General features: G+C 44.1%; 1 protein-coding gene across 2 annotated transcripts in view; it reads left to right on the forward strand.

Annotated features, from left to right (window-relative positions):
* scinlb (scinderin like b) overlaps nucleotides 1-7,153 on the forward strand; it is a 40,489-nt gene extending 33,336 nt beyond the window's left edge. For both annotated transcript variants that reach the window (XM_080195237.1, XM_080195238.1), the window contains exons 13-17: nucleotides 1,223-1,397; nucleotides 3,171-3,292; nucleotides 3,400-3,477; nucleotides 3,952-4,012; nucleotides 5,673-7,153. In XM_080195237.1, coding sequence (XP_080051363.1) covers nucleotides 1,223-1,397; nucleotides 3,171-3,292; nucleotides 3,400-3,477; nucleotides 3,952-4,012; nucleotides 5,673-5,842 — 606 coding nt within the window. In that variant the 3' untranslated portion in view covers nucleotides 5,843-7,153. The remainder of the gene's footprint in view (nucleotides 1-1,222; nucleotides 1,398-3,170; nucleotides 3,293-3,399; nucleotides 3,478-3,951; nucleotides 4,013-5,672) is intronic.
* The last annotated feature ends 4,716 nt before the right edge of the window (nucleotides 7,154-11,869 follow it).

Here is an 11,869-nt window from a genome sequence, read left to right on the forward strand (position 1 = left end):
CGTCAATCCACTGAAATTTCTGTTAAATACAGCAGGACTGGAGAATCCCGCCAGTGGCAGTGACTGGAAAATCCTGTCCATTGCCTTTCCCTGCATTTACAGAATAACTATAGTGCTGATGTGATTGGCTTCCATTTTGCATTGATGTTCATTTGGTCAGGAGGTAAAGCACCCCAGAGGACACTGTCTCCTTCCACCTCACACATGGACAGTAAGAACATACCGACCTACAAAATGGGAACAGAAGTCGACCATTCAGCCTCTCGAGCTTGCTCAGTTTTTTGATAAGATCATGGCTGAACTGTTTGAGTTTCAGGTTACACATTCCCCATCCACCCCCCCATAACCTTTGATTCCATTGCCTAACTAAAATACACATTCAGTAAAGACGTAGGCCAGAATTTTACTCCCTCGCACCCCCCCTGCCCCCTAGAATTGGGGCGGGCGAGGCTTACAGAACGGAATTCTCTGTTGACCTTGGATGGGACTTTACGAGCCTTGCCTGAGCGAGATCATGAAATAGTGGCAGTAGACTTAGAGGTTAAAGCGATTGGGTAGGGTGGGCAATGGGAGGGGAAAAGAGGTTGAAATTAGGATTTTTTTTAAGACAAGGCTGTTCTGACTATACTTCTACAGCCTCTGGCTGTTCTGACACATATTAATGTGGTGAGTAAAGGGAGTGGTGATTGGCATTACTACTGCCCATTTCCCCTTCTGCCAGCTTTTGGGAGTGAGAATGTCGAGCTTCCCGCAAAGTCTCAGCTGACCTGCCCCACGGTAAGGACATCAGCATTTGTGCTCGCTGCAGATTGGTGACCACAATGTGGTTTTCGAAAGGACATGAGAGATTGGTTGCTGCTACGCTGTAGGCAGCTCAACTTGGGCGAGAAGCATGTCTGGTCTCCTCCTCAACACATTGGGCCTGGTCTCACTCAGAAATGCTACTGCTGTTGGTGTAAGGCAGTATTCAAATAGTCCTGGTGTTTGGGTAATGGAGAGGCCATTAACTCCACCTCCCCTCCGCCACCCCCGCCAACCCCTTATCAGAGCAGCCACCGGGACCACAGCTTCTATCTCTTTCAGTCACAAGGCATCAATTCCCTTTTCTAAGAAGTCTGATACATTTGAGTTAAAAGAAATAAATGAGTCATTACAACTTCTTGGTTTTCTGAGGTGTCACGATGGCCTGTGGTTGCTGACAGTATGTTGGTGCGCTTTCCAGGTGAACGCTGAAGCAGGCTCACTAAACAGCAATGACACCTTTGTGCTGAAAACACCACAGCAGACTTACATCTGGAAAGGTGTGGGTGCCAGTGATGCTGAATTAAAGACTGCAAAGTACGTGGTTGGTGTTCTTGGAGGAAGTGGAACAGAGATCCAAGAAGGAAAGGAACCAGGTAAGGTTTTCACTTCTTCCTTTTAAATCCAATAAAGAACTCCAGAGAAACCACTTTCACCAGAGAGTCATCAGAACATGGAAATCATTTGCATGGAGAGTAGTGAGGAGAATGGTATAGAACCATAGAAATTTGCAGCTCAGAAACAGGCCTTTTGGCCCTTCTTGTCTGTGCCGAACCATTTTTTGCCTAGTCCCACTGACCTGCACTTGGACCATATCCCTCCACACCCCTCTCATCCATGTACCTGTCCAGGTTTTTCTTAAATGTTAAAAGTGACCCCGCATTTACCACTTTATCCAGCAGCTCATTCCACACTCCCACCACTCTCTGCATGAAGAAGCCCCCCCCGCTAATATTCCCTTTAAACTTTTCCCCTTTCACCCTTAACCCATGCCCTTTTTTTTCTCCCCTAGCCTCAGTGGAAAAAGCCTGCTTGCATTCACTCTATCTATACCCATCAAAATCTTATACACCTCTATCAAATCTCCCCTCATTCTTCTACACTCCAGGGAATAAAGTCCTATCATGTTCAATCTCTCTCTGTAACTCAGCTTCTCAAGTCCCAGCAACATCCTTGTGAACCTTCTCTGCACTCTTTCAACCTTATTTACATCCTTCCTGTAACTAGGTGACCAAAACTGTACACAATACTCTAAATTCGGCCTCACCAATGCCTTATACAACCTTACCATAACACTCCAACTTTTATACTCGATGCTCCGATTTATAAAGGCCAATGTACCAAAAGCACTCTTTATGACCCTATCCACCTGTGACATCACTTTTAGGGAATTCTGTACCTGTATTCCCAGATCCCTCTGTTCAACTGCACTCTTCAGAGTCCTACCATTTAGCCTGTACGTTCTACTTTGGTTTGTCCTTCCAAAGTGCAATACCTCACACTTGTCTGCGTTAAATTCCATTTGCCATTTTTCAGCCCATTATTCTGGTTGGTCCAAGTCCCTCTGCAAGCTTTGAAAACCTTCCTCACTGTCCACTACACCTCCAATCTTTGTATCATCAGCAAATTTGCCAATCGAATTTACCACATTATCATCCAGATCATTGATAAAGATGACAAACAACAACTGATGCCTTCAAGGAGGAACTTGATAAACACGTGCACGAGAGAAAGGAACAGAATGGTATGTTAATGGGGTTGGGTGGAATAAAGCGGGACGTGGCTGGTGTGGAACAGAAACATCAGCATAAAGGTGTTGGGCTGAATGGCGTGTTTTGTAGACTCAGACAGAATTATTGAGCACAGAAGGAGGTCATTAATCCCTCTCCCTTGACTTATTCTGCATAACCCTGGATATTTGCTCTTCCAACTTTCAGTGCTGTAAGTGCAGGTAAAATATTTGTGGGGATTAACAGGTGCAGGAACAGGCTTAGATCTGGATAAAAGTCAGAATGGAGAACCAATGCCAGGAAGGAGTGGAGTGAACATGTAGCCTGTTCTGTGTTGTAATCATGTTTATCTTGGTTACGATTCAAATCTGAAATGTACCTGGTCACCTCTGAGCTACTACGCCACAACCTATCCCATGATAATAGCAGCATCTGTGAATAGTTTAGCTGAAGGACCCCTCCTTTAGCTGACCTTCCAACCTCCTGTCATCTCTTTGGTGGGTTTTCTCAAAAAAATGGCGTGAACATTCACTGCTACCCTCTTACTGGGATTTCTGCCAAATGAGAGATTGGTGGGAAATAGCTGTGGAAGACCTATCCTGCCACCACAATTCACTCTCTGCTTCCTCCCAAATACAGACAGCTTCTGGAAGGATCTTGGTGGCAAGAAGGAATACCAGAGTTCCAAAGGCCTCAAGGAGGAAGTTGCGACCCACCCAGTTCGCTTGTTCGGCTGCTCAAACAAAACTGGAACATTTGTTGTGAGTCTTTTGAATCCCGGAAAATTCAAATTGTTCCTTGCGCAGATTGATTTCATTTTTAAAGCTTTAATTGTGGAACAAAGTTAATGTCTATCTTTTCCACACAGATTGAGGAAGTTCCTGGTGACTTCACGCAGAGTGACTTGGCAGTTGACGATGTGATGCTGTTAGATAGCGGGGATCAGGTAAAGTTGTGGCTCATTTAACTTACTGTATAATAACATGGAGCTTTCCTGGTGGCATTGGTACAGCAGAATTGAAGATCCCGACCTTGGTTGTTCTGGCCATTAACAAGGGTGGCACGGTGGTTAGTCCTGCTGCCTCACAGTGCCAGAGACCTGGGTTTGATTCCCGGCTTGGGTCACTGTGCGGAATCTGCACGTTCCCCCTGTGTCTGTGTAGGTTTCCTCCAAGTGCGCCGGTTTCCTCCCTCAGTCTGAAAGATGTGCTGGTTAGGTGGATTGGCCATGCTAAATTCTCCCTCAGTGTACCTGAACAAATGCCATAGTGTGGCAACTAAGGGATTTTCACAGTAACTTCATTGCAGTGTTAACGTAAGCCGACTAATGACACTAATAAATAAATTTTCAGGAAATGTGCTGCAACTGACTATGCAAGTAACAAAGAATTGATAATTTATTCCTTTCAAAATTTTGTAGATCTTTCTTTGGCTTGGCAGTTCTGCAAATGAAGTGGAGAGGTCGGAGTCACTGAAATGCGGTGAGTGATGAAAACACTCAGTTTGTAAGATCAGCAAGAATTAGTAACAAGAATTTTCTATAAAATTATCTAGAATTACAGATTTGCAGAATTGTTACTGAGCAAAGAGGCCACTTGGCCCATCATGTCTGCACTGGCTCTTCAAATGAGCAGTTTACTTAATGCCATTCTCCTGCCTTCTGCTCATAACCATGCACATTGTTCCCTTAAAATACAAGTCTAATTCCTATAGTCTGTTTGGATTGAACCTGCCTGCCCCACACTCACTGTCAGTGCATTCCACATCTTAACCAGTCACTGCATGAAAAAGATTTTCCTCATGTCTCCTTTATTTCTTTTGTCAATTACTTTAAATCTGTGCCCTCTTATTCTTGATCCTTTGAGTGGGAAGAGTTTCTCCCTATCTACTCTGTCCAGACCCCTCATGATTTTAAATACCTCTTACAAAAATCCTCTCGGCCTTCTTTTCTCCAAGAAAAACAGTTCTAACTTCTCCAGTCTCTCTTCATGACTGATGTTCTTCATCCCTAGAACCATTCTCTGCACTGTCCCCAATGTCTTCACATCCTTATTAAAGTGTGGTGCCTGGAATTGGAAACCATACTCTGTGTGAGGCTGAACTTGTGTCTTATACAAGTGCAACATACTTCTCTTGCTCTTGTGCTCCATGTTCCTTCATTGACTTTTGCACTTATGCATCCAAGACCCTCTTGCACTTCCTTTAGAATTGTACACTTCGCTTAACCAATACCTTCGCCCCTTCTCCTCCTTCAACGTGGCCTGGGAAGCATCTTCTTCCTTGGTGAAAACATATGCCAACCATTCATTTAATACTTCAGCCACAGCCTCTGTTTGCATTACTCCTCATTTTACCACACTTTCACTAGTTATATGCCTACAGAAGATTTTGAGGGGGAGAGCTGACTGGTGGTGACTTAACCTGAGGATTACCATTGAGAAGGCAGTGTCTTCATTGATAACCTCAGCCAGTACGGGAATCGAACCTGCCCTGTTGGCATTGCTCTGCATCACTAACCAGCTGTCCAGCCAACTGAGCTAAATACAGCCCACGGGCCTCCCGTGTGAAGCTGTTAGTGATTGTGTTAGTTAAAAAGGGGCTTACCTGGTCAGGAATTGGTTTGATGGTCATAAGATCAAGTCCAGATGGTGCAGGCAAAATACCACGGGTGCTGGAATCTGAAACAAAAACAGAAAATGCTGGAGAAACTCTGCAGGCCTGACAGCGTCTGCGGAGAGAGAATAGAGCCAACGTTTCGTGTCTGGATGACCCTTTTCCAGGGCTGCTGATGGTGCAATCTGTTGCATTATGAAATTTAGTGGCTTTTTGGACGGCTTGCAAAACCCAGCCATGTGTTTGAGGTTCAGAATCTCTTAATGATTGAGCAAAACCATTCAATCTGAAAGGAAGTTTAAAACACAACAGTGAAAATGAAGAAATATTCTTCCCTGATTTAGCATTTTGTTTTTTTTTCCGGCAGACTCCAAACTTCAGTCCAATTTGATAATTAAACAAAAAGGTTTTAATCCTTGACTAGAAAAATCACTCTAAACAGATGTAAAAGTGAACACGAAGAAACTGAATTTGTGTCACCTCTTGTATGAACTTTCCCAACTAATATATTTATTTTGCATTTTCCAGCAAAACAATACTTGGAATCTGACCCAACCGGAAGAGACCCGGGGACTCCTATTACCATTATGAAGCAAGGAGAAGAAGTTCCAACATTCACAGGGTGGTTCATGGCTTGGGACCCCAAAATGTGGGATATGAGCCCCCTGGAAAAATACTTGGCCAGCCTCAACATGTAGTGCTGGGAAGAGATAAATGGAGCCACGCTTTTCTTTATTTGCATGCCCCAGCTGTAAAGCTCTGCAGAGTTGGGTATTATAGTGCCAGTAGAAATTCCGCAGCATTTTTCACCGTTTATGGAAAAGTGAGTGAATATGTGTATACTCAAGGAAGCTTGATATTTCATAACTTATATTGGGAATAGTAATAGATTCAGTGTTGCCTCTGCCGTTGGTTCAGGCTCCGAAAACTAGGAATTGCGAGCCAGCCATCTGTTGAAAAATAAGCCACTGACCCAAAGTTTAACTGTTGATCCTTCCCTTCAAGTCATTGACATTGGGCGAGATTTTCCAGCTGTTCATGCTGGCAGGGTTTTCTGGTCTCGTCGCAGTGAACGGAGATTTGGCTGAGTGCAAAATTCTCCACCCTGGCTTGTAGCGGGGCATGAATGGCCAGTAAGATCGCGCCTGTTGTATTTCATGGGGTAGAGTCTGGATTAAGGTGGCCAGAAAACCTGAGCCTCCAATTTTACATTGAGTTGAGACTCAATACAGTGGCATTATTTGAACAGTTTGGTACTTTCTTGTAGGCAAGAATGGGACTTGGACTTGGACTAAATCAAGGGGCAAAGGAGAGACATTGTCAGAAGGGAACCTGTCTGATGTGGTCAGTTGCCACAGAGATTAGGAGGGACTTGCGAAGTGGATGTTTCCACCTTGAATAGAGGAGACACAGACTGTTCATGCTCACTCACCATTGAGGACCGATAATAATTTTGAAAGTGATTCAAATATTCCTGGGTACTTAGGACCAAGGTCACCGTGCAGGTTTGAGGATGGCTGGTAGCATATTAAATTTATAGTTTTGGTAGGGGGGGGAAGGGGGCGGGTGGAGATTGCTGGACTGGTGGGGTGGTGGGGGAGAACTAGACAATATGCCAGACGAAAAGTAAATTTCAAAAATCACTTTGCACTGCGTCACAAAATATTAAGGAGTTTTCAGAAGCTTTGTAGCCTTACATGTGTCTAAACTGAATTGCTGCCACTGGCTTCACTGCTTACGTTGCAAGCATGCTTGCCAATATTGGATTTTCTGAGCAACAGGGCTGGACGGCTGATCCTCACCTCAGTAAGGGGTGTGAAACTGGCTTTTTGGGTTTTACTACATTTCCAATGTCTTGCAGAAGGCAGAGGAATTTTGGGTGTGAAAGTAGCAAAGTTTCTGTTAAATTTCTTGGCTTAAACGACAAAACAAATGAATCTTATAGCAAGACTATTCATGATTTATTCCTATGTTGGTATCTTAATAAAGTCTTGATATTTACAAAACTATTTCCAAGTATTTTTTCACACTTTTAATGTACATTTTGCTACAGCAAGCTTCAACTTTAAACCCTACAATGCAGAAGGAGGCCATTCAGCCCATCAAGCCTGCACCGACAACAATCCCACCCAGGGCCTATCCCTGTGACCCCAGGTATTTACCCTGCTAATCCCCCTGACACTAAGCAGCAATTTAGCATAGCCAATCAACCCAACCTGCACACACATCTTTGGTCTGTGGGAGGAAACCACAGCACCGGAAGGAAACCCATGCAGATACAGGGAGAATGTGCAGATTCCACACAGAAAGTGACTTGAGTCCGGGATTGAACCAAGATCCCTGGCACTGAGGCAGCAATACTAACCATTGTGCTGCTCAACATGGAATCCCTACAGAGGCCTCCTTCTGCACTGCAGGGATTTAATGATTCTAACTCAGTATCCTTACACTATCATATTTTAGCAATTGTCACTTTAATACCTCCGTTTAGGGTTTTTGCTGCATTTCTTTTTAGGAGCCTTGGCAACCTTTTAGGGATTAACTCAGACTGTTCACAATCTGGTAACTTTTTAAAGAGAAGGGAATGCCTGCAATATGCTAATGAAAAGACAAGTAATGGTCAAGATTTCACTGCTTCAAACTTCTATTGTGTCAAACCGACTAAAGTCAACACAATTCAAGCATTAACAGGTGAAAGATATTTCAAATCAAGGGGTAAATTTCACTTTAAAATTGAAAGTTTAAATAGTCCACACAAAGATGCACCTCAACTAGTTATAAGCCCTCCTGTTACTTGCCTCACAAAAGTGGGGCAATGTGCAATCTCATAGTCTTTCCAACTCAGCTGCTGCTTTATACAGCCTCTCACTGTTTACGTAGAACAGTACAGCACACTACAGGCCCTTCGGCCCTCTGTTGTACTGAGCTTTGTCCAATCCCAAGATCAAGCTATCCCACTCCCTATCATTCTGGTGTGCTCCACATGCCTATCCATTAATATCAAAAGTTCCTAAAGTGTCCGAATCCACTATGTTTGCTTCTATCCTTGAATTGGTTTCACCAGCAACTCTTTTTTTTCATGCAAAGTCCCTGGACACCATTATCACCATCAAGGTACATGTCTACAAATCCCCTCTCACTCGGGTCACAACAGTCCTAATGGCCCAGAGACTCCCTTCCCTGTCATTCTTTAAAAGGAAAGGTGGGTTAAAATGACAGCAATGAGTCTTGCCTAACCCATAATCCAATGCCCTTCCTGCCTTCAGCTCACTGCCCTTTCTAACTGTGTAACACACACAGTAACATAGTCCCTTCTGTATTGTCACAGACCTACTGAAGCAACAGTATTGATTCAAAGACAACCAAACAGAAAGCCGTTCCACGCATCAAGAATCTTGCCTGTTTCCTCATTACACAAATTTTCAGTGTGGGGAAAAAAAAAGCTGGTTGACCCAACCCATTGCAATTAGCTTTTCTATTTATCCTTTGCTTCTTAGCTGTTTATCTCCACAGCAACCTCAAATCACATGAGCGTTTCTTAATGTAAAAATGTTAGTCAGGAAACAATTGCCTTTTACAATATGTCCCAGTCCACACTCTGGTTTTAAAAGGACATTGCAGTGAAGAAAACATAGACCTTTTCCCAGCACATTTGTCAATCACAAGAAACATGTGGAATTGGAGGAGCCACAGGATGTGCTGTGATCGTATAATTACTTTTATTTGTAACCTTTTTTTTTTGGATATTTAAGAAGTTTGTTGTCTCTGGAATTGGCAAATACCATTCTGCAGCCAGGCAAGCAGACAGCCACACATTGAAGTCTCAGCCTGTGCTGCCTTTTAAGTTGCGTGTGAGGAGTTATGTGATTCACCCATAGATGTCAGCTGCCTTCTCTGACACAGATCACTGGTTACATGGCTGACGGAGCAACTTTCCATATGAGTAATTGCAACCCTGTAATCAAAGCCTAACACCCCTGTCATGTATTCTGTGGTGGTGCCAATGCACTGTGCCACTCTATCAGTATTTTTCATTTCCCTGTTGTCAGTGCCTGGCTGATTCAATGTGATACTTTGACCCAATGTGCCACAACTTCTGTTTTTCCTTATAATAGATCGATGCTTGGTGGCCGGCACAGACATGATGGGCTGAAGGGCCGTAACACTCAATGGCAGGATTTTACGGACTTGCCCGTCCCAAAATCATAAAATACCACCCAAGATCAACGGACCTTCCCATGTTCCTCCCCTCGCCCACTCTGATACCCTCGGCAGGCAGGCCGGTAAAATTCCGGTTTATGACTCTACAGGGCGGGATTTTACAACCTTACTCAAGCGAGAGCGGAAATTCCCACTGAAGTCAATGGACATTTCCGTTATCCGCCCCTCACCCGTTCTGATTCGGCGGCAGGGTGGTAGAATTCCGGCGCATGTCTCTGAGGAGAAGGAGAACGGGATTTCAAAAAAATACAAGTTTTACCACCTCACGGGATCTGGAAGTAATACAAAGTACAGGGATTGAGAGGAGTCATATGTCCCTTTGCCCTGGATGACTGAAAAAAAATTCATCCCATTATGCTACATAAGCAGTTTATTCAGACTGCCTCAACTGTAAATAACCAATGATGATAAAAGCAATATACTGCGGATGCTGGAAAAGCTCAGCAGGTCTGGCAGCATCTTTAGTGAGTGAAACATAATGAACTTTACGAATCCATTGGCCCTCAGAGGGGTCAATGGGTACTAAACATGAACTATGTTTCTCTCTCCAAGATAACTGATGATGCCCTGAAATGATTAAAGTTCATTTATTAGTGTCGCAAGTTAACACTTACATTAACACTGCAATGAAGTTACTGTGAAAATCTCCTAGTCGCCACACTCTAGCGCTTGTTCGGGTACATTGAGGGAGAATTTAGCATAGCCAATGCACCTAACAAGAATGTCTTTCGGACCATGGGAGGAAACCAGAGCATCCAGAGGAAACCCATGCAGGCATGGGGAGAACGTGCAGACTCTGCACAGTCACCCAAGCCAGGAATTGAACCCGGGTCCCTGACGCTGTGACGCAGCAGTGCTAATCACTGTGTCACTGTGATTACTGCTTAGGATGAGCATTTCAACACATTTTAAAAAATGATATATAATTCATATGAGACCGGCCATTCAACATATATCTGTGGGGATGGAACAATCATAGAATCTTGCAGCACAGAGAGACACCATTAAGTGTGCTTAATCCCACACTCTTACATGTGTAACACTGGAAGTTCTTTATTTTGAAGTGAATGTCCAGCTCCCTCTTAAGATTATTCATGGAATCAACTTCCACCAGTTTCCAGATAATAGACAGGGTATTCCAGTTCCACCCGCTCGTGCAGTCCCACTGAATGTCAATAGGCTTTTGGCTGGGCCGCCAAATCTCCTGCAGAGGTTCTCACCATGACGGGGCTGGAAAATCCCAGCCGATGTTCCAGATACCATTAACTCTCTGGGTGATGAAGTTTTATCCTCATCTCCCCTCTAGATGGTTTGTCAGTCATTTTAAATCCGTGACCTCTGGTTATGATCCACCCACTGGAGGGAGTAGCTTTTCTTTCTCAGTCAAAATCTCTCACCACCTTGGAAACTTCCATCATGTCAGCTGCTAACTTTCTCTGCTCCAAGGAGAACAGTCCAAACTTTTTCCAACCTTAAGTTTCTCAATCCTGGCACATTAATGCAGCCATTCTTAAGATTTGTCCATCTTTCCTGCATGATGCCTACCATAATCCAGCAGAAATTCTTGAATAGTAGAAATATTGGAAATAATTGAGGGCTCCTTTAGTACATGTTCATTAACTTTTGTTAGCCACACGCAAATAATTTAAGGAAGTAACAGGTGAATTGGCACTCATGCACAGGTGGCACGATGGCACAGTGCATCACAGTGAAAAGGACTCGGGTTTGACTTCTGGCTTAGGTCACTGTCTGTGTGGAGTTTGCACATTCTCCCCGTGTCTGTGTGCGTTTCCTCTGGGTGCTCCGGTTTCCTCCCGCAGTCTGAAAAATGTGCTGGTTAGATGGATTGGCAGTGCTAAAATTCTCCCTCAGCGTACCAGAAAAGGGGTTGCTGCCATGGGGACAGACCACTAGGTCAATCCTGGTGGCCTTTCAGTGGGTTCCTGGAGGGAGTCTCTCCTGTATGGAGATACCATGGTCCTCGGACGTCCTTACTGACTTATGACACTGCCACTGGTGTATTCACTCCTCCAATAACAGGCCCCAGCAAATCGGAAAAAAAAGCCTTCCTGCTCACTGAGGACTGTTCTTGGTCACTGCTGATAAAATGGCACCCAAAGGTCTGCCAACCATCGATGTGGGTTTGGGTCCCACTTTCAGTCTCAGCTGCAGGACCTTTTCTGAAAACTCTGACCATGATTTTGGGCAGAGAGGCAGAGCCTATTTTTAAATGCAAATCGATCACAAACCTGATCTGACCATGTGAGGTTATGCACTTTGGAAGGAGGAATGGAGACATAGATTATTTTCTAAATGGGAAAATGCTTAGGAAATCAGAAACACAAAGAACCTGGAAGTCATTGTTCAAGATTCTCTTAAGGTTAACATGCAGGTTCAGTCAGCAGTTAGGAAGGCAAATGCAATGTTAGCATTCATGTCGAGAGGGCTAGAATACAAGAGTAAGGATGTGCTTCTGAGGCTGTATAAAGTTGTGGTCAGGCCCC

Source organism: Carcharhinus amblyrhynchos, chromosome 9 (assembly GCF_965287045.1).
Source record: "Carcharhinus amblyrhynchos chromosome 9, sCarAmb.v2.hapA, whole genome shotgun sequence".
Classification (NCBI taxonomy): domain Eukaryota; kingdom Metazoa; phylum Chordata; class Chondrichthyes; order Carcharhiniformes; family Carcharhinidae; genus Carcharhinus; species Carcharhinus amblyrhynchos.